The sequence below is a fragment of the Pristis pectinata genome, chromosome 22 (assembly GCF_009764475.1).
Source record: "Pristis pectinata isolate sPriPec2 chromosome 22, sPriPec2.1.pri, whole genome shotgun sequence".
Taxonomy (NCBI): domain Eukaryota; kingdom Metazoa; phylum Chordata; class Chondrichthyes; order Rhinopristiformes; family Pristidae; genus Pristis; species Pristis pectinata.
The window spans coordinates 32,244,287-32,267,723 of NC_067426.1; the positions used below are offsets into that span (position 1 = coordinate 32,244,287).

A 23,437-nucleotide genomic window follows, 5' to 3' on the forward strand; every position below is an offset into this window, starting at 1 on the left:
CCAACGTCTTGTACAACTGTATCATAATGTCCCAACTCCTACACTCAGTGCCCTGACTAACGAGGGCCAGCACACTTGGTCACTGCTGCTGGTTTTGCCTATCCCCAGGATCCATCAGGTTACACTGCTACTCCTAATAGTTTCTCTTCCAATGGACTTCCAATTCATGTACGTCCACGTGTAGGGCGGCATGGTAGTGTAGCAGTTAGCGTAATGCTATTACAGCACCAGTGACTTGGGTTCAATTCCCGCCGCTGTCTGGAAGGAGCTTGTATGTTCTCCCCATGTCTGTGAGCTTCCTCCGGGTGCTCCGGTTTCCTCCCACATTCCAAAGAATTATCAGGTTAGGAGCTGTGGGCATGCTATGTTGGCGCTGGAAGAGTGGCAACACTTGCGGGCTGCCCCCAGTACATTCTCTTTTTCAATCTTTTTATTAGTTTTCAAATTAATACAGATTGATATATAGCATCAATATTTATACATGTAATACAAAGAGATCAGGATAACAATCATAGCATATATAATCATAAAGAATAATACAATATAAAAAAATCTGTAGATCCAACGATCTCTTAGTAAATGAATATAATATAAAAGAAAGGAAAGAAAAAGATTTATTATATAAATTTAAAAAAAACCCAAATCAATAAAAAAATTATAAACAATATAAACTAAACAAAAAAAAACTTTTTAAAAGAAAAACAAACAACAAAAAAAAAGAAAAAAAAACTGGGCTAAAATTTCTCAGTAGAAACAGAGCAATATTATGTCATCAAGTCCGTTCCTCCAAGTTGGAAAGTTATTGAAAGGAGATCTACATCATGTGAAAATATTGAATAAATGTACTCCAAATATCTTCAAATTTAAGCGAAGGATCAACAGTACCACTCCTAATTTTTTCCGAGTTTAAACATGATATAGTTTGAGAAAACCATTGAAAAGTAGTAGGGGGTATTGGATCCTTCCAATTAAGCAAAATGGATCATTTGGCCATTAATGCAACAAAAGCAATCATACGGTTAGCGGAAGGAGATAAATGGCCAGACTCTATCCTTGGTAATCCAAAAATTGCAGTGATAGGGTGAGGTTGTAAATCAATCTTCAATACGTTTGAAATAAAGTTAAAAATGTCTTTCCAATATTTTTCCAGAAGAGGACAGGACCAAAACAAATGTGTCGAAGAAGCCACATTCGATTTACATCTGTCACATATAGGATTTATATGGTTATAGAAACGAGCTAACTTATCTTTGGACATATGGGTCCTGTGGACTACCTTAAACTGTATCAACGAGTGTCTGGCACACATTGAAGATGTATTGACTAAATGAAGAATTTTCTTCCAAGTCTCTATAGGTATAGATGTCTGCCCAGCACATTCTCAGTAACACAAAAAGATGCCTTTCACTGTGTGTTTCGATGTACATGTGACTAATAAATAAATATCTCATCTATATCTTGTCGTCAAGAAATATTGGCCGAAGCTCTGAACCTGCTGACGTTTCTTTAAATAACTGGTCACAGTTTTTGGCCATTGCACAGATTTCCCAAAGATGCAGCTTTTGGGGAGTTGCTCTGATGTTTTTATCCCTCATGAAGTCTGGAATTGTGAATTTGAGGCAATTCCCCACTGAGGCAGAAGGGAACTCGCTCAAACAACTTGCCCCAACTTGTTTCAGTGTAAAGACAGCTCCCCTCCCAGGATAATGCCTGCAATAGTCTCAGATATCAGTAACTTTAAACAATCTACAGTAGATCATTTAAAGTTTAAATTCATTTAAGCATTTTAAAGTATTATAACTACAGTAGAATTGCAATTTTTGACTAGCTTGAATTGCTTTTAATAGCTTTTTACATTTTTGACAGCTTTGACAGCTGGCTAAGACAGACAACATGACTTAATTGGCAGTTAATGATTTTCTCAGCGGGTTTGTGGGTGGGAAATGTTCTAGCCTTCACGTCACTGTGGCCCTATTGCCACTCAGATCCTCGCCCTGATGGGCAAAGCTGTTATCCCTCAACGAATTCCCAGCAATGAGGCCACATGCGAGAAATGTCATGGCTTCAGGCAGAGCGAGTGCAGGTGGTGAGCGCAGACAGCTCATAAGCTGCCACAAATTCATGGATATTCCCAATAGTTCCCATTGGAACACTGACATCCCCACGGCTTCCATTGTTACATGAGATTCCCAGTTATTTCTCCAACCACTACACTGATATTCCCAATGATTCACATTGTTACAATGAAACTTCCATTGCCATAATGAGACTCCCTTTGATTTTCATTGTACACAGATACTCCCAGTGATTCGTCCTACTGTTACACTAATACTGCCAATGGTTCCTGATTTACACTGATGCACCTAAATCATTACAGCTTTCATACCCAATGGCTCTAAATGGCCAAATCTGATTCTATTTCTTATGTTCTGTTCTTATATTAATAACACCCTATGGTTCTCATTGTTACATGGATAGTTCCCATGATTACACTGATACTACTGGGGATTTCACCCCTTCTACCGATGTTCCTAATAGTTTCAATAGTTTCTCCCACTGTTACACTGACACAATCGTTTCTCCCCCCACTAATACACAAATGGTTTCTCACATTATTCCATGCATAATACAGATAAATGACTTAGATGAGAATGTAGGTGATCTCATTAGTAAGTCTGCAAATGACACAAAAATTGGTGGAGTCGTAGATAGTGAAGAAGGCTGTCTAAAAGTACAGCAGGACACAGATCAGCTGGAGACTTGGGTGGAGCAGTGGCAGATAGAATTTAATCCTGACAAGTGTCAGGTAATGCATCTTAGCACGTCCAATTATGATAGGACACAAAGAGTAAATGGCAAGGAGTGTTGATGTACTGTGGGACCTTGGGGTCCACTGCTCGCTGGAAATGGTGACACATGTGGATAAGGTAGTGAAGAAGGAGTTTGGTATGCTCGCTTTCATAGACCGAGGCAATGAGTATAAGAGTTGGGACATCAAGTTGCAGTTGAACAAATATTGATTAGACCACACTTGGAGATTGTGTAGAGTTCTGGTCGCCACACTGCAGGAAGAATATGGTACCACCAGAGTGAATGTAGAAGGGAGGAGGGGGTCTAGAACTAGAGGACAAGGTGAGAGGGAAGAAATTTAAAGGCGATCTGAGGGGTAGGTTTTTCATATGCAGGGTAATTAATATTTGGAACGAGCTGCCAGAGGAGGTGGTAGAGGCAGATACAATGTTCAAAAGGTATTTTGACAGATACTTAAATAGGAAAACTGTAAAAGAATGCAGGCAAACGGGATAAATGTCGATAGGCATCATGATCGGTATGGACAAGGGGCCAAAAAGGCCCACTTCTGTGGTGTACAGTTCTATGTATCTATGATTCTACTATGCTCCTGATGGCTATTCACATTGTTCCACTGATACTCCCAATGGTTCTCATTGATATACTGGGATTCCCAATGGTCCCTAATTTTGCATAGATACACCTGGGGGTGGTGAAACCCCTAACAGTTCCTAATATTAAACATACATAAAGCAGTATAGCACAGGAACAGGCCCTTCAGCCTACAATGTCTGTGCTGTGCATGATGCCAAATTAAACTAAATCCCTTCTACCTGCACATGATACATATCCCTCCATTCCATGCATAATCATGAGTCTATCTAAAAGACTCTTGAACACCACTATCGTATCTGCTTCCACCATTATCACTGGCAGCATGTCCAGACACCTACCACTCTCTGTATAAACAACTTGCCCCACACATCCCCTTTAAACTTTCCCCTTCTCACCTTAAAGCAATGCCCTCTAGTATATAATGTTTACACTGATAGCTCTGGTAACTACTTCTTTTTGTACACTGATGGTTTCTACCATTCATACATTGCTACATATTGGTGATTGCTGCCATTTTTAAACAGATAATTCCAATTGTTCCTCTTGTTACATACACATTCCCAGTGATACCTTCCATCGTTACACTAATATTCCACAGGGTCTGTTGTTACACTGACAGCTCTTGTGCTTTCTACTACACAGATACTCTCAAAATCTCCTAATGTTATTCTGATATTGCTACAGATTTTTGGCACTGTACCACTGGTACTTTCAATTTGCCCCTTCTTACACACACACCCCTGATGATCTCTCCCATTGCTACATTGATAATTCAAAATGGTTCCTGTGGTTACATTAACCCCCTCATATTGTTCCCATGTTCTACTGATATTCCCAGTGATTTCCATTGTTACATTGTTATATTCCCACTGTTAAACTGAGACTCCAAAATGGTGTCCACTGATACAAAGATAATCTCAGCAATCTCTCAGTATTTCCTAAGAACATAGAAATAGAAGGGGGCTCAATCACTCATTAAAGCCTGTTCATTCAGGTTGGTCACCATCTTCATTCCATCTCCCTGATGTTAATACTCTTGCTAAACAGAAGTCCATTACTCTTGCTAAACAAAAGCATGTCTTATGAGGATAGGTTGAGTGAGCTGGGGCTTTTCTCTTTGGAGCAAAGGAAGATGAGAGGTGACTTGATAGAGGTGTACAAGATGATAAGAGGCATGGGTCGAGTGGGCAGTCAGAGACTTTTTCCCAGGGTGAAAGTGGCTCACATGAAAGGGCATAATTTTAAGGTGACTGGAGGAAGGTATGGGGGGATATCAGAGGCAAGTTTTTTCACACACAGAGTGGTGGGTGTGTGGAATGCACTGCCGGCAGAGGTGGTGGAGGCAGATACATTAGGGACATTTAAGAGACTGTCTTGTTCTTATTTGGGTTTGCTTCCTTACTCTACAAACCCCAATAGACCAAATAGCTTCCATTTATCCGCCTTCTCTATCTATCATTTGCACCTCAATTAGATCAAGCCTAAGTATTCCACATTTGAGGGAATATGACCTAATCCATGCAAACTCCTCCCATCCTTCAACCCAAGTGAAGCTGGTATATTCTGGTGAATTTGCACTGGATTCACTGTATGGCCAATGCATCCTTTGTGAAAACTGGCATCCAGGGCTAAACAAGATATACCAGATCTGTGTTAGATGCAGGTTAATGGCCTCCTCTTTGTGTTTCAGCTCTCAAGGTCATGGTTGACATTCCACTTTCTTTTTTTACAGCTGAGAGTTGTTAGTTTTATTTGCAGTTGTTTTTGCAGCCTTTTTTTTTACCAGCTGAGCAGTAGCTTCTGTGATTTCTGTAGCTGGATCTCAAAACTGTTTCCATACTGCTCACCCTTCAGAATGTGCTCCGGTGATATTCTGATGTTCAGAATGGATGACTTCACACTTACTCAGCCAAGCTCCATCTGCCATCTATTAATCCACATCTATTAATATTAACTGTAAAGTTTTGTTCATTATGTCCCAGTTTATTTTTTGCTCTCCTCCTCTTCTGCTCTCTCCACTTCAGAGTCATGAGCCAATATACTAAAATGAAGGGTTTTCATTGTTTGGGAATTTACCCAACAGACATGTTTTCCAACCATTTTCCCATTGCCCGACCCAGGTCAGCTGTGTAACAGCTAAATTTGTCTGCACACTCAATGGGTTATAGACACCTTCCACAGTCACTTAGTGAAAGTGAGTTAATGAGTGACATGTATAAAACATCTGAATGATATGACATTCCAGAGTGAACTGTACCTTATCCAGATTATCGGTCCTCCTCGTCCTTTGCATAATCTGTTCCAGGCGCTGTATAGGAAGAGGACAGGAAATTAATTGCTAAAGCAGCTGATGTAGATAAAATTGTTTCCTTACTCACCAACATGCAGGCCAACCATTCCACTCACATATTTTGGAAGGATCTAGCTACTTCAGTATGTTCAATTACAATTCCCTCCCATTTGATCCACTACCCTCCACAGCCAGCTGCAGAGGTAATCCCCTAAATTTTATAACCCTCAGTTTTCAGTCTGGCAATGAGTGTACTGGTTTCTAAATATACCGGTGTGGAAAACTATTCAGGACAAACTCCACACAGTCACCACCTTTCAGACAGAGGTAGTCTGTATTATCCCGAAGTACCCCAGTTTATACCCACGATTAAAATCACCCAACCTTTCCCACATGCTTGTCTCATTCCTCCATTTAAGCCATTACTGCGACTTTACACAACTCCCACAAGAAGCTTACATTCTTTTCTACTTAATTCTACCTGTGATGTCTTCACTGCCCGCTCAGTGCCTGCGATATCCCCTCTCATCACTGAAATGATTTCTTCCCTGAGCAAGGCTACTGCACCCTTTCCCCCAACCCCTTAACTGTTGTGCCTGTTATAGTTCAGTTCCCATCTTACAGGTTTACGTCAGTAATGGTTATAATGTCATACTCTCCTGCACTTACAGTTTATTCATTAGGTCCTCTATACATTAAATTGGACCATACTTACTTCAATCTGTCCTTCAATTTCACTCATTCCTTATTTCTTTGCCCTGGTCTAATAACTTTACACCTTTCCTTTTACCTCTGATGCCTACACTGCAACTTCTGGCTATCATTTGCTATCCCCTCCTTGCTCTGTGTATTGATAATCCCACCCTTTCCCCCAAACCCAATGCCACCTTTATTCACCTGTTTAAAGCTGCCTTGTCGGTTATCAGTTACCTATTGAGACACAAGAGTCCGCAGATACTGCCCACTTATGGCCTGCCATATCCCTTCTCGTTACTGAAGTGAAGGCTACTGCATCCTTTCATCCAGCTGCCTAAATATTTTCCATAACCTGGTATATTTAGTTCCCAGAGCAGATTTGTCTCAGTAATGGCTATAATGTCATTTAATGTATATATAATCTATAAGACTACAGTTACCAGTTATTCAGTGATGAGATCCAGGTTAATTCCTGCCCCTCTCAAAATTCAACCATGAAACTTGCTTTTGCCAGCACTGTGGTTTCCACGCATGCAGGATATTCCCCATCCAACATTCCTGTACAGCACGTGCAGGAAAGTAGGTCCCATTGTTCTGAGGTTCACATCATTGAACCCTCAGAAACGTCATGACTTGACAGCGGGTCCCAGTCTGATAGGTTCCCTCACTTCTCTCTTCTCCTCTGAACACCCCCCTCCGCCCCACTCCCACCACCCACCACTCTCAATTGTCTCTTGATTTTGGTCCCCATCTCTTGGCCTGACCCCTGGCCAAGGTTCTGGCTCAACCCTCGACCACTGATTCTCCATTGGACTCTATCCAGACATCAGTAGACCTTTGGATATTAAGGAACTGATGGGATATGAAGTTAGTGCAGGTCGGATCGGTGGTAAAGAAAGCGAATGCTATGTTGGCATTCATTTCGAGAGGTATAGTGTATAAAAGTAAGGAAGTGTTGATGAGGCCCTACGGGGCACTAGTGAGGCCTCATTTGGAATACTGTGCGCAGTTTTGGGCCCCACATCTTAGGAAGGATGTGCTGATGTTGGAGAGAGTTTAGAGAAGATTTACGAGGATGATTCCAGGAATGAAAGGGCTTACGTATGATGAGCGTTTGTCAGCTCTTGGACTGTACTCACTGGAGTACAGAAGAATGAGAGGGGACCTCATAGCGACATTTAAAATGTTGATAGGAAAGGACAGATAGGCTGTTTCCCTTGGTGGGTGAGTCCAGGACCAGAGGGCACAATCTTAGAATTAGAGGGTACAGTTTCAAAACAGAGATGAGGAGAAATTTCTTTAGCCAGAGGGTGGTGAATTTGTGGAACTCCTTGCCACGTACAGCAGTGGAGGCCAGATCAGTGGGGGCGTTCAAAGAGGAGATAGATAGATATCTAAATAGTCAGGGTATCAAGGGATATGGGGATAAGGCCGGAAATTGGGATTAGAATAGGTTTTTTTTCTCCCCATTCCCCATTTCTTTTTCCCTTTTCCTTGGAGCAGACTCGATGGGCCGAATGGCCTGCTTCTGCTCCCTTGTCTTGTGATCTTGTGATGTCGGTGAGGTACAAGACCAGCCAAGATCTTACCGAGTGGTGGAGCAGGCACAAGAGGCCAAATGGCCCACTCTCCTCCTTCTAATTCTCTTGTCTATCCTTCATGAATCCCTTGACCTGGACCTGCTCCCAGACTAACCTGTTGCTTTTTTTCATGTTCCACAGTGGCAACCAGGACCACTCACACCTGACGTTTCCGACCTTGGGAGTGTCCGAATGCTGCTGGCAAGGCCACAACCAAAGCAGTCTTTGGCTCATCGTGTAGTGACCCTGCCTGGAGATTATTACCATGGAAACATTCTTTGGGACAGCTCCCACTGGAGGTGTGCTCACGGAGGAGCGTTACCTTCTTTCTCTCCAAGCGTTCCTGCTCTTCCTTCTGGAAGTGTCGTTCCCGTTCCAGCCGCTGCTTCTCTGCCTCCTCGCGTGCCCGTGCCTCTGCCTCTTCTCTCTGGGTGCAGAATCAATGGTTCGACCAGTGTTACTTCCACTGAGAGGAATTCACCTCCGGCTAGTTTCTCACAAATGTAGTCTCCCTCATTGAGATTCACCAGGCTAATTCCTGGGACAAGAGGGCTGTCCTATCAAGAGAGGCTAGATGGTTCCTTGTAGATGAGGGGTGATCTAATTCGAACACATATCATCCTAAGGGGGCTTGACAGGGTAGATACTGAGATGTTTTCATTAGTGAGAAAGCCACGAACAAGAGGACATAGCTGCAAAATAAGAGGCTGGTCCTTTAAAACTGTGGTGCGCAGATATCTCCTCTCAGAGGGCAATGAATCTCTGGGGTTCTCTGCCCCCAAGGACGGTGGAAGGCAGATCATTAGATAGATTTAAGATGGAGATGGATAAATATTTGAAAGATCAAGGAATTGGGGTTATGGGGAACTGGCACAGAAGAGGCCAGCATAGATCAGCCATGATCATATTGAATGGTGGGATAGTCCTGAGGGGCTGAATGGCCTATTCTTGCTTCTATTTTCTTGTGTTCATTATCAGCCAACCTGGCCTTACACCACTGTCCATATGCTCCCCACAACAGGATCCACCACCCCAATAAACTGTGGGCAGATAGGATTGTCAGGGAGAATTTACGCCCCACAGCTCTGCACGCATGCACACACACACGGACGCACACACGCATGCACGTACAACATCGGAGAAGGGTAGTTGATCGAAACATGGCGAGAATAGACAACAGGGAAAGTTAGTGCAGGGAGGTCAACTGGGACAGATTTGATGGGCCATAATGGCCTCCTTCTATATAATGAGGAAATATAGTACAGAATTTGCCCAATCCAACCCAAACTGCTGTTGTAACCTTCCCCACCATGCTTACAACTGCAGATTAAGGAGCGTAGCTAATGTCCTACTCAAGGGGGAATGACGATGTTAAAAGCCCTCAGGTTGAGCTGTGGAGGTCAAGTTGACGTTAGAGCTATTACACAAGCATCTTACATTGTTACAGATATTTCTAGAAGTGAGAACGTAGATACACACGACAGGGTTGTAGAAAACTTAGTGAAGGTATCTGTGGAGAAAGATGTCAGTTAATTACTAGTCCTGCTCAATGTATCATTGGCTATTGAAAGGAGTTATGGAAATCAGGCTTCTGAAGGCCAGTCCAGGAACCAAAAGGTCAATGGAGAGGGAACAGGCAGAGCAAGCAGTTCCTTTTATAGCAAAGCCCGTGTGCTTCTCAGTAAAGTCACAGAGTCATACAGCACAGAAACAGGCACTTCAGCCCACCCAGTCCACAGCGACCATCAGCACCCATTTACACTAATCCTACACCAATCCCATTACATTCAACCCATACTCCAGCATTCACCCACACACTGGAGGTAATTTAGTAGCTAATTAACCTACCAATCCAATCCGCATGCCTTTGAAAGGTGGGGGGGGGGGAGGCTATTGGAGCCCCCCGCATGCCCACCCAACCCTTTTTTACCTGTCCACATGATCAGTCCTGTAACCAAAGCTTTCCACTTCTCGATCTTCACCCTTCCTCTTGACTATCAAACTGTAACAGCCAGTTGCCAGTCACCAATTGGTCAGCTGACATGCAGGAGCTGAAGTTATAGTGTGTGCTGCCTTTAAATTCAGCATGAGCTTCACATTCTCCCTTGTAGTCCCAAACATACTCCACATTCCCGGCCCTGGGCATGGGCATCACTGTGCAAAGACTAGGCCTGACTCTGATCAACTTCCAAAAGGTTTCACGTTCACTTCATGGATTTCCACATATACTGAATGCTACTGTAAATTGCCCTCAGTGAGTGGATGAATGTCAAAATCTGGGGGAATTGATGAGAATGTGGGGGGAATTAAAAAAAAGGGATGAGTGTCAATGGGTGTTTGATGGTTGGCATGGACCCAAGGGGCGAGGGGCTGCTTCTGTGTTGTATGACTCTACGAATGAAGCTTGAGCCGGTCAGTGCCTACTCAATGTGCATATATCATTAACCAATCAGGGAGCAAGTGAAATATCGAGGCTTAAACTTATTTAATGTTACATCTCTGTGTTGTATGGAAGTGAACCACCTTCACCTCAGTCACCCCGTCCAGTGCCGCCATGTCCCAGAAGCCATCCCTTCTTTGAGTCTCCTGCTTTGTGCACATAGTGTACATGGAATAGTACAGCACAGGAACAGGCCCTTCGGCCCACAGCATTGTGCCGAACTGATTAAACTAATCCCTTCTGCCTACACAATGCCCATATCCCTTTATTCTCTGCACATTCATGTGCCTATCTAAAAGCCTCTTAGATGTCTCCACTGTATCCGCCTCCACTACCACTCCTGGCACTGCATTCCAGGCACCCACCACTCACTGTGCAAAAAACTTGTCCCTCATGTCTCCTGTGAACTTACCCCTCCCTCTGCTACAAACAAAACAAATTCTGACTCTGGGTTCCCTGCCCTGCATTGACCCCAGGCTGCAGTGAGAAGGACGGGCAGCTCTCTTCTAAGCCCAGGTCCACATGGTGTTGACCAACCTGCTTTTGTAGGCGCTCCATCTCTTCCCGCTCCATCTCCGCCTCCCGCTGCCGGCACTCCTCCTCCTTCAGGCGTTGCTCTTCCTCCTTCCGCCTCCTTTCTTCCTCCTGTTGCTGAGCCTGGGCTTTCTCCTCCGCCTTTCTCCGAGCTATTTCCTCCTTCAGTAACCTGTGTAGAACAGGAAGTCTACAGTTCACGTTATGACTGGAGGTGAAGGGGACTACCTCTGGTTTCCCAGGACTCCATCCACAGGGACTAACAGGGAGGCAATGTGTATCCAGTCTGCAACAAGAATGCCATCAGGATTCTCCGTAGGCTGAGGGAGGAGTGCACAGACTGGGCTGCAGTTACTGAAACTGTTTTCATCTAGTGACTCGAGCCAGCAAACTGGACATCTTCAGCCAAGTTCTGAAGTTGAAAGGACACCATGTCTACTCAATGGATGGGAAATGAGTTATCCCACAATCCATGAACCTTCGGGAAGCCCACAATTCCCATAACTCAAGCGCCTCCTTCACCTGGTGATCCCTGCTTAAGGAAAAGGAGAGGAAGTCCCTTCTGAGCATGTGGGAAACTCGGCCCAGAGCAGCCAGTGCTGTGGAGACCAGGACATCGTTCCTCAAGCAGGGAAACATCACCTGATTCTCCCTGCTTTTGCTCCAAGCAGGCACTGCACAGCAACTGATGGCATCAGTGCACGTTTTACATGGCAAATATCACGTGTTCTCATGTAATCACACACACTCACACACACACGTATCTGGTGCAATTTCACAGGCTGAATTAGTTATAGTTTGACCACCTTCCCACAATTTATAACAAAGCTAGCGAGATTCACCAGCAGATGCAGCACTGTCAGTGAACTGGTCGTGTTTTTAACCCATTAACCCCCACAATGTTAAGGCACTGTTAATGCACTAACCCCCACAATATTAAAGCAGTGTCTTAACCCACTAATCCCCGCAATGTTAGGGCAGTGGGTTAATGTGTTAATCCTTTCACCCATGCAGTGTTAGGGCAGTGTGTTAACCCTTTAACCTCACAATATTAAAGCACTGTTAACTCTTTAACCCCCACAATATAAAGCAATGTGTTAACCCATTAAACCCACACATTACAGCAGTATGTTAACTGATAACCATCACAACGAGTGTGCTCTAACCCCGTAACCACATTACAAGACAGTGCTTTGATTAATGCTCCATAATTCTGACACACACCTCTTCTTCTCCTCCTGCTCCTTCCTCTCCTGCTCCTCCCGCTCCCTCTGCTCTCGTGCAACTCGGCGTTTTTCCGCAAGGAGTCTCACAGCCTCCTCCGGGTCCGTGGTGCCTGCGATTGTTCTAGCGGGTGACCCTGAAACACAGAACACGTGTGTAGTTAAAGCAATAAAAGCAGCAGCTTGCTCTCATACAATACCTGGACCTCTGGATGTGCTGAAATACTTCATCATCAATACACTTCTTTTAAATTGCTGCAACTGTTGTGAGATGGGCAGATGAAGCAGCAACAAGTTCTCTTGTGTTGGCCACGGTTCCAACCAATGGAGGGTTCTACTTTTGCTCTGACTTGTGCTGTTTGATGACACACTTTGAATGCAGTCTTCCTCCAATCAAAGGGAGAAACATCAAGTACGGTTATACACTCTCCTAATAGGCAGTGTGTTAACCCACTAACCCCCACAATGTTGAGGTAGTGTGTAACCCACAGCAAAGGTGAAACAATCATCAGAGGTGCCCTCCTGGTGGATTCAAATGTATAATTAGCTACAGCCATGGGAAGGATTCTGGGAAGATCTACTGGAATTTCTGTTAAATGAGCATTGTTACCATGCAAAGAGCTGCACTGCAAAATGGCTACTTATCATGCAGATGTCTGCCCTTTAAATATTCTGGGTGATTTTTTTTATGTTGGTCCATTCTATAACATAAAGTGGATGCCTTGAACAAGAGGCACAGGGAACGGCTTCTGGCCTTTCACACACACTACTTAGAGAAGTCATTCTTGACAGCAGCAAGCAGTGGTTAGCTCAGCAACAGGTGCCAGTTTTGAGCCTCTTCGTGGATGGGTCCTTGTGTGGTCTGCTTTGTATCATTCCCTCTAATAAATACCAGTCTGTCAACAGATCCAAACCCTTCCACAGGACAGCATGGGGGGAGAACTCTGTCCTCCCTGGACCCCATTTGATTTCCACTGCAGATCATCTGGCCCCAGTACAGGGACAAGAGTGAAATGACCCAGTCTCAGCAAGAACAGCAATGACCTAGTCTTTGCGCAAGACCTTGAACCTGAGTATCGCTATACCACATCTCAAAGTGCGCTAGGCACAAGGAATGATTTTGAGTACAGTCACAATTATCACACACCTACATCCACTTATGGGATGGGGACACTGCTGGCAAAGCAAAGCATGTATTGCCCATTCCTCTTGAACCACTGCAGTCTTTCTGGTGAAGCTACTCCCAGTGTTGTTAGATATGGTGTTCCCAGACTAGACCACAAGCCTATACTTGGCAAGGCCACCCAGAAAACAATGAAATGAAGTATGGCAAAGACTGGTGGTTCAACCAGTTCCAACACCTCAAAGAATGTTGGAAGGCAATGAACACCAGCAACGCCACTAGGAGTCAGTCAAGGCTCATTGCTAGCGTTTGCCTTTACAGCCAGAAAACTAGGTTTAAGTCCCACTCAGGTGAAAATACAAGATGATGATTGACACTCCTGTGTGTTACTGACAGAGTGCTGCACCCCCAGAGACTCACTTTCCAAATGAGACTTTAAATCAAGCCCCAGATTACCCTTTTCGATAGATGTCTAAAGTTCCATGACAATTTCAAAGAATAACAAGATAGTTCAACCTAACGCCTCAGCCAATGTTTATCCTTTAACGAAATAATGTGGTCATTATCACAGTGTAGTTTGTGGGAGCTTGCTGTGTACTAATTGACTTCTACAGAGTATTTTTAAATGGTGACAGATTGGGCAATATTCAAAGAGACCTGGATGTCCTTGTACACATTACCATTCAGAAGCAGCAGCAGTTAGGATAGTAAATGGTACATCAGCTTTTATTGCAAGAGGATTTGAGTAAAGGAGTGAAGATGCCTTGCTGCAAGAAAAAGGGCCTTGTTGAGACTCCACCTGCAGCTTGTGTACAGTTTTGATTCTCCACCTAACAAAGGGTATACTTGCTACAGAGGGATTCACTACACTGTCCCTGGGATGGTGGATTTGCTGTAAGAGGAGAGACTGAATCAACTGGGACTGTGTTCCTTGGAATTTAAAAGAATGAAAGGTGATTTCATTGAAACATCAGCTGTTTTCCCTGACTGAGGAGTCTGGAATCAGTAATTAGTTGTAGGTCATTGAGAATTGGTTTGAGAAGAAGTTGGAGAATCTATGCAACGCTCTACACTGGAGGGCTATATTGAGTTCATTCAATAGTTTTAAGGACATTAAGCGAAGAAGGCTGACACCTGCTCATCATTCTTATATTATGTTTCCAACACTATGATATGCTTTACTCAGAGAGTACTTCATTGGCTGTACATTACTCTGGGATGTCTTGTGGTGATAAAACGTACTACTCAAATACAAATACTTTCTTTCTTTATACGGCCATCACAGTCACTTCCGATTTAAAACTTTATAGCTGCCACAGGTGCTACTATGTGATGTTCTTGCTTTACCATGTGTGGGCTCCGGAGCTTCTATTGTTGTCTCCTTGTTTCTCACGCCACCGGCTGACGACGGCCTCGACTCCTCCTTCTCCCCTTCCTCCTTCTCCCTTCTCCGTTGCAACTGGCTCTCCTTCTCCTTGCGCTTCTCACCTTTGGCTTTTGACTTCTTCGCCAGAGTGGCAGTGCCTGCTGCCAGGGGCAGCGTGGGTCCGGGACCGGCACCCGACGACCTCCGCCTGGGTGAGCTTGGCAAAGAACGGTTCTTTGATCTCAGGCTGTTTCAGAGACAACGACGGGGAGAATTAGGATGGACCTAGAGACTGGAGCACCCAGGTGCCCACTGACCTACACTAGCTCCTGGTCTGAATTTACAAAGGCCCAGTTCCGTGTTCAAACCCCTACATGCCATCCTGCTGGCCTGCCTTTGAAAGAGCCTCCAGCCAGACCTTTGTGCTCTGATAATTCTGTCCTCTAGTGTTCGCTCCATTTCCTTCAACCTGCCATTGGCAGCTGTGCCTTCACCCACCTAGGCTTCCAGCTCTAAACCTCCCTCTCCAACTTCTTCATTTGCTCCTGAAAAGCCTCTGATCAAAGCTTTGCTCCTGATATCAGATCATGGCCTCTATTACTAATTTTTTCACTGGAAATACTCTCAGTGGCTCCCCTCATCTCACTTTTGCTTCCCCATTCAAACTTTTATTTAATGCTCGTATTTCAGGATGAGAGCATTACTGGCATTATTGTTCATCCCTGATTCCCCTTGAGAAGGTGGTGGTGAGCCACTTTCTTGAACTGCTGCCTGGTGAAGCTATTCAATTGGCTCCTTTGGACAAGCCACAATGGTCACATGGAACACCAGACAGCTGGAACAGACACTCTGTTACCAGCTCGATCATTGCCGAGTGCACAGAGGAAAAGATTCAATCTGATGATCAAAGCTTCCTTTAAAAAAATCTAATACTGCCCTACTAATTCCTGGGGATCTCTTCTCTATAAGTGCTCAGAGTTTAGAGGAGAATTTGGCATGGTGCAGAGAACCTCAGGTCCTTGGTTGGGAGCAAACTGAGGCCCAGTGTAAGCACCGCCTCCCAAACCACCAGCCTGTCATCCACCTCTTCCCCCTCCCTGCCACCACCCCCCCCCCCAAAAGGGCACAGAGTTCCCACAGAGGCCTCACCAGAGAAGGAAGCTCTCTCTCAGTGCCGTAGGCAGGGAGTTCCAGGATGCAGACCCGTGACGGTGGAGGGCCAGCAATATATTACCAAGTCATGAAAGTCATAAAGAGTCCTACAGCATGGAAACAGGCCCTTCAGCCCAACTCGTCCATACTGACTGTGTTGACCAGCAAGCTCGGCCCATCTGCCTGCATTTGGCCCACAGCCCTCTAAACCTCTCCTATCCATGGACTTATCGAGATGGCTTTTAAACGTTGCTAATGTGCCTCAACCATTATTTCTGGCAGCTCGTTCCGAATACGCACCACCCTTTGCATGAAGGAGCCACCCCTGATGTCCCTTTTAAATCTCTCACCTCTGTTCTTAAACCTATGCCCTCTTGTTTTTAGCATCCCCTCCCTGGGGAAAAAGACTATGTGCTTTCACCCTGTCTCTGCCCCTCATGATCTTATATACCCCTATCGGGTCACCCCTCAATCTCCTACAGTCCAGGAAATAAAGTCCTAGTCCACACAACCTCTCCTTGTAACTCAGGCCCCCAAATCCAGGCAACATCCTGGTAAATCTTTTCTGCACTCTTTCTAGTTTAATAACATCTTTCCTATAACAGGGTGTCCAGAACTGTACACAATACTCCAAGTGTGGCCTCACCAACGTCTTATATAACTGCAACATAACTTCCCACCTCCTATACTCAATGCTCCGACTGATGAAGGCCAGCGTGCCAAATGCCTTCTTCATCTCCCTATCTACCTGAAACACCACTTTCAGCAAACAAAGCACTTGCATTCATAGGTCCCTCTGTTCCATAACACTCCCCAGGACCCTACCATTCACTGTATAAGTCCTAACCTGGTTTGATCTCCCAAAATGCAATCCCTCACATTTATCTGGATTGAAAGCCATTTGCCAATCCTCAGTCCACATACCCAGCTGATTAAGATCCCCCTGTAACTTTTCATAACCTTCTACAGTGTCTATACCACCTATTTTAGTATCATCCACAAACTTACTAACCATGCTTTGTACATTTACATCCAAATAGTTTACAAAATGTGCGACTTAGAGGGGAACTTGCAACTGGGCACATTCCCTGCACCTAAAATCCTTGTCCTTCTCGGTGGTGGAGGTCACAGGTTTAGAAAGTAAACAGAATAAATGTAAGCAAAATTATTCCAATGGCCCAGAGGATCTGCTGAAATTCTGCACTGATTGCAATGTGGCATTCACCCAGAGTCACAGTTAGAGAGCAGATGTGGCCAGACTGGAGTTGGCCTGTGTAATTGCTGCAGATCACATTAACATTTGGAATAATTAATACCAAGAGAGAGTTTCAGGCTGGAATCTAACCAATGGATTTGAGTAGGAGAACATGCAGAATAACAGACAGCCATGAAGGAGCTTACAAACTGGAATCTGATCAATGATTTGGGGTATTTTATGTATAGAATAACAGAGAGCTGGGAGAGCACAGAGTCTGGAATTTAATCGATTCATTTATATATATATTACAGCTACCTAGGAATGCACCACAGGTTGGAGTTTAATCAGCAGGCTTGAGCTGTTTTCTGCAGAACAACAGATACCCTGGACAGAGTTACAGTCAAAACCCAGTCAACTGGATAGTTTATAAATAACATATCCCAAAGAGCAAGTTCCAATCAGTTTGAGTTGTTTACGCTTAAGATTCCATTCTTGGGTGCCTGTTGTTCCAAGTGATAATGGGTAAAAATGGAATCAAATCAAGGTGTTAAAATCAGTTTTTGCGATGATTTTAAAGAATATTTGATCTCATTGTAACTGAATCTGGCAATGAGGATTTAGATATTGGTCTTGTGATATTAAACTATAAACAGGTAAAATTCAGGATGAGTGAAAATGGTCAGAGGAACTTACGGAAAAGAAAAACAAAATGAAAACAGAACCAGAACTGTCTACAACCTGAAACATTATCTGTTTCTCTTTCCACAGATGCTGCCTGACCTGTTGTACTTCGAGCATTTTCGGTTCTTAGCTTCAGAAATGATAGATGTGGGTGTGGGATGCTACCAGAGAAAAGACATATCCCGAGGAGGGTTCAGTTAGAGGTAGCAGCAAATACCTGGCTTCCCTTGCCATCGACTCTTTACTCCTGACAGCGGGAAGAGACTGTCGCTTCCTCATCATCTTGTCGGGTGCACCACCCAACTTCAACAGGGCATGTTTTTCTTTCGTATTCTCCCGCTCCTTGTCTTTTTTCTCCTTCTTCTTGTTCTCTACCTGGTGACCAGATGGAAAGACAGTTCAGTTCAACGCAAGTCACAGGTAAGATGGTGGCTATCAGTCGTAGCATTACAACCAAACGCTGCATCACACCTATTAATAAGACTATAAGACATAGGAGCAGAATGAGGCCATTCAGCCCATCGGGTCTGCTCCGCCATTCGATCATGGCTGATTTATTTTTCCCTCACAACCCCATTCTCCTGCCTTCTCCCCAGAACCTTTGACCCCCTTACTAATCAAGAACCTATCAACCTCCGCTTTAAATACACCCATGACTTGGCCTCCACAGCCGTCTGTGGCAATGAATTCCACAGATTCACCACCCTCTGGCTGAAGAAATTCCTCCTCATCTCTGTTCTAAAGGGACGTCCTTCTATTCTGAGGCTGTGCCCTCTGGTCCTAGACTTTCCCACAACTGGAAACATCTTCTCCACATTCACTCTATCCAGGCCTTTCAATATTCGGTAGGTTTCAATGATATCCCCCGCCCATCCTTCTAAACTCCAGCGAGTACAGGCCCAGAGCCATCAAACGCTCCTCAAAATGGTCAGGAGCACAGTGAGGCAGGAATATGATTTGGCAATAGCATGTCGTGAGACACTCACCCATACTCATGGAATGCTAAGGATCCAATCCTGCCTTTCTTTTCCATATTTCCATACAACAAGGCCATTCAACCCACCAAGTCTATGCCAGCTCATAGAGCAATCCCATTCTCCCAATAATTTTCCCAGTAACCTATTCTCCCCACATTCCCATGCTGCCTACACAAGGGGCAGTTTACAGCAGTCAATTAATCCACCAACCTGCGCATCTCGCACCTGTGTGAGGAAATGGGTATACCCGGGGGAAGCCCACACGGTCTCAAGGAGAACATGCAAACTCCTCACACACAGCACTAGAGGTCAGAATTGAACATGGGCTACTCTGTTAGCTGTGCCACTGTGTCATCCATATTTCTTGCCACCCTCATGACTCCTACTGCAAAGAAATTCTTCTGCTAAGGGAAACAGATTAAGATGAAAATCCAGGAACACAAGATTAGGGCCAACATTTGGTGTGGAAGATGGTCATGGATCAGTTAGATGAACAGACCGTATCTGAGTAATTCACAGGATGGAGAAGTGACAATCAAAAAACATGATGATGGACTGGAACCTGCTGGTGAAGCAGAGTAGTGGAATCAGTGATCACGCAGTTACAGGGTCCTGCCTTGCTCTCACATTCAGTCAACACTAAAGCACAATGACACAGTCAAAGAACCACTGCCTCACAGCATCAAAGACCCAGATTCAGTCCTGATCTTGGTTGCTTTATACTTGGAGATTGCTTGTTCTCCCTGTGACTCCGTGGGTTTCCTCTGGGTGATCCAGTTTCCTCCAACCTGTAAATTGCCCCTAGTGTGGCTGTGTGGTGGAGTCTGGGGAGAGTTGATGAGAACGTGGGGACAATGAAATGGGAATGCTGTGGGATCGGTGTCAATGGGTGCTTGGTGGTCAGCATGGACATGGTGGGCCGAAGGGCCTGTTTCCCTGCTGTATAGATCTATGACTCTCTAACACTGGATGGCCAGCTCTTGTCCAACAAGCTCCTGCAGATGTTGTCACAAAACAGCCGCTCAATTCAGCAACCCTGTTTGCCCATTGTCAATGATTTTATAATGAAAATCTTAAAAGATTCAAAGGATAATCCAAAAACACATGACTCTTGTTAATGTCCCAATTATATACTCTTCTGGGTTGTCAGCAGCAGTGTCTGAGGGATCAATCTGAGGATTCTCCAGGGAAAACTGGACAGGGAGTCAACCCCCTCGCACCCCTCCCCAAGCCTTGAACCACCCAAGGGGATCTGAGGGAAACAAGTCTTACATATCATGGATAAAATACAGGAGATACCAAGATAACAGCATACAAAACAGGAGCAATCTCCTCACACATCGGACCACTGCTTCTTAGAGAAGGTAGGAATGTAATCTTCCACTCCATTGGCAACCACCTCTGACTGCCACTGGGACAATGTAATGGAATCAGGATTAATACAATAATAGGTTTTATTTCATACTTTCTTACAACATAGTAGGAAGCCATTTGGCCCACTGATTCTATGCTAACTCTCACAGCAATGCCATCAATCTCAGCCCACCACATATTTTCGTGTAACCTATTCACTCTCACATTCCCATCAACTCCCCTAATCCACCTCCAATGGGGGGTAATTTACCAATTAACCTACCAATCAGCATGTATTGGGAAACTGGAGAGTCAGACTGAATGATGTCCTGGAATGAGACCTGAACCCCACTACCTTCAAACAGTGAGGCAGCAGTACCACCACTGAGCCAAGCTACTCTTCATAGGCCCTGAAAGCCAACCCTCCTGCCTGCCCCCAACTTTTCTGGCTGCAGTTGCTTGGCAACCAGCGTTCACTTGAGCCTGCGTAAAGTGGCTATGTTGCGTAAGTGGGAAGAGGCAATGAATGGGGACAGGTATTTCTGCTTCCATACTCAAGCCATGGCCACAGTGGTCACAGAGGATCAGGGACGAGGACAAACTCATTGCCACCGCCCTGGTGTGCTCCCTGAAGGGACCTAGAAGCTGCAAGGGCAGTTAACTGTCCAAATTCCCTTCTCTGTTGGGACCAGCTAACAGACTGGGGATTCAGGCCAGGACCAAGGGTCTGAAGATAACACAACACTCTCCTAGTGTAGAGGCCAGAAAGGCACTGCTGGTGGAGCGCTGAACTGGGTCAGCACGAGGGAGTGCAGCAATGTGCCTCAGGACCTCTGGCGACGGAGGTGGAAGGTCCTCCAGGATTCAGGCAGTGAGTAAGGAGTGGGGATTCAGGTTCCATCTCCCAGCCCAGTGATCTCTGTGGGAAGTGTCGAGATGACGGTGACGATAAGGCTGGGACTTGACAGCGCCACACAGCAGGTTCTGACAGCTCAGTCAGTGCTTGACGAGGGCTGTGGAACCCAAACCTCTCTCCTGATCTACCCAACCCCCATCGCCCTGTCTCTTTCCCCACCCCTGCCCTCTCCATCTGCCCATCACTCACACACCCTCCTCCCACTGGGTCCCCTCCCTCCCTTTATTCCACGCTCCACCGTCCTCTCCTATCAGATTCCATCATCTTCAGCCCCTTGTTGCCTCCACCTCTCACCTCCCGGCCTCTAGCACTTTTCTCACTCTCCCCTCCACCATCTGCCTATCACACCCCACCCCCCCCCAAACCTGGATCCACCTATCACCTGCCAGCTCTTGTTCCACCTCTTTATACCGGCTCTCAGTCCAGATGAAGGGTCTCGACTCGAAACGTCGACTGTCCATTTCCCTCCACAGATGCTGCCCGACCCGCTGCGTTCATGTTTTGTGCATTGCTCATCAATAACTTAGCCTGGGGGACAAATGCTTAGATGGCTGTAGGGACATTGCTATCTAGGAAGGTGCTGCTAACAGAGAGTGATGTTTTACAGGGAGCAGGGTTACTCACAGGCTGGGCCTCAGTCTTACGCCTCCCAGGGAGATCCGGGGTGCTCTGTGCAGCCCTCCATCGATTGGAGCACCTGTGAATGGGCTTGCCGCTTCTTGGTGCTATTGGGCTGGATGAGGCAGAGCGAGGACACAGAGGGACGTCTGGCAGAGTCACAGAGAGAGCGAGGGAGGACGGGTGGTGGAGGGGAGAGAAAGAGAGCGAGGAGGAGAGTAGAGGGAGCGACAGAGGGGAAAGAAAAGAGAGAGAGTGATAGAGGGAGAACGAGAGGTGGTAGAAGGAGATCGTTGGAGAGAGAAGGAGTGAGAGGGGAAGAAAAGGGAGAGAGGGGGAAGATCGAGAGTTGGTAGTGGGAGAGAGGGAGAAAAGAAGGGGCAGAGAGAAAGAGACAGAAATGAGGGTAGGAGTGAGTGAGGCGGGTAAGTGAGAGAGGGTAGAGAGGGAGGGAGAGGCGCAGGATGAGGGAGGAGGCGTTGGAAGTGGGGAGATGAGGAGAAAGGGAGGCAGGAAAGTGAGAGGGGGTAGAATTGGAAAGGAGAAAGGGAGGACGGCCGTGGGAGAGAGAGGGAGGGAATGGGAAATAAAGGAATTAGTATGTCGTGGTGGGAAAGATGGGGAACAAGAGCATGAAGTAAGATACATGCAGGGTTGGAATGAAGCAGGTACAAAGGGAGAAAAGGGGTGACACCAGAGGAAGATTTGCAGCGAGAAGGGCAAACAATGAGGAGGGAGAAAGCAGGAAGCCAGAGGGAGGAGGGAGAAAGCAGTGGGATTTGGAAGATGTGAGCCGGGAGAGGGAGAGAGGGAAGATTGAAAACAAGGTCATCTTCAGTTACTTTAAACAAATGCATGACAAAACCACCCCCAACAGCAAACCCGGTGAGGTCACCGAACAAACCTGGATCTCTAGCTGTTCCTGTTAAAACAGCCACGCTTCTGCTCCTGGCCAGGAACGACAGGGTGGGGGTCATCAGCCGTTCCACGATACTACTCTCCCAGGGACTCAGCTGCAAGCGCCGAGCTGCAGGGAAAACAAAGGAAACCTTCACTCTCAGAGACCACAGGACATAAAGCAGAACAGGGGCTGGCAGTCTGAGCATAACCCTCAGACTCTCCACACCTGAGCCAGGATGGACCAAGGGTGGTCAAATGCTGAAGTTATCCGATCCCGTAATACCAGGCACACTTTGAGAGAATTACCTGGTGGGATTGAACCTCAGCTTGTATCAGCTGCCTGCAGCTCTGATCACCATTATCACAGAATCACTCTGCACAGAAGAGAGGCCATTCTGCCTGAGCCGGCTCTAATGGTTCCACTCCTCTGCACTTTCCAAATAGCCTTGTAGATTTTCCTTTTTCCAAGTACAAATCTAATTCCCTCTGGAAAGCTGCAGAGGCTTCCAACTTCCCATCGAGCTGGGATTCCAGATCGTGTTACCTCTGAAAGACATTCTCCTCTCACCTGTGTCTTCTGCGACTGATCACTGGAAAGAGTTTATTACCACTCATTCTATCAACATCCTTTGTAATTTTATACACCTCTATTAAGTCTCCCTTAACTAATTCAATTAATCACTGCTACATTAGCCGTTGAATGTCATCACCTAAAATCTATTACATTTCTACAATTTATTCCAGGAGTCTGTGCAATTTCCTTGAAGCGTGTGTGATAATATTGGACAGAACCATATAATCTAAGCAGGTCCAAGGAACAACCGTGGCTCAAGAGCTAATTACAGCTCGGGCAATGACAGACTAGGCCTGGGTGAGTGAGCTGGAAAGGAGTAGAGTTAAACCCTTTACAGGATAGGATCAGGTAGGACTTTGCAGTTTTCAGAATCTGGTATCACTAGCGAGGTGGTGGTGAGCTGCCTCTTTG

General features: G+C 45.5%; 1 protein-coding gene across 4 annotated transcripts in view; it reads right to left on the reverse strand.

Annotated features, from left to right (window-relative positions):
• map7d1a (MAP7 domain containing 1a) overlaps positions 1-23,437 on the reverse strand; it is a 208,339-nt gene that overhangs the window by 21,710 nt on the left and 163,192 nt on the right. For all 4 annotated transcript variants that reach the window (XM_052036588.1, XM_052036587.1, XM_052036590.1 and 1 more), the window contains 8 exons: positions 22,457-22,579; positions 21,559-21,701; positions 17,906-18,063; positions 14,639-14,904; positions 12,170-12,305; positions 10,949-11,117; positions 8,294-8,398; positions 5,663-5,713 (listed from right to left, as the gene is read on the reverse strand). In XM_052036588.1, coding sequence (XP_051892548.1) covers positions 5,663-5,713; positions 8,294-8,398; positions 10,949-11,117; positions 12,170-12,305; positions 14,639-14,904; positions 17,906-18,063; positions 21,559-21,701; positions 22,457-22,579 — 1,151 coding nt within the window. The remainder of the gene's footprint in view (positions 1-5,662; positions 5,714-8,293; positions 8,399-10,948; positions 11,118-12,169; positions 12,306-14,638; positions 14,905-17,905; positions 18,064-21,558; positions 21,702-22,456; positions 22,580-23,437) is intronic.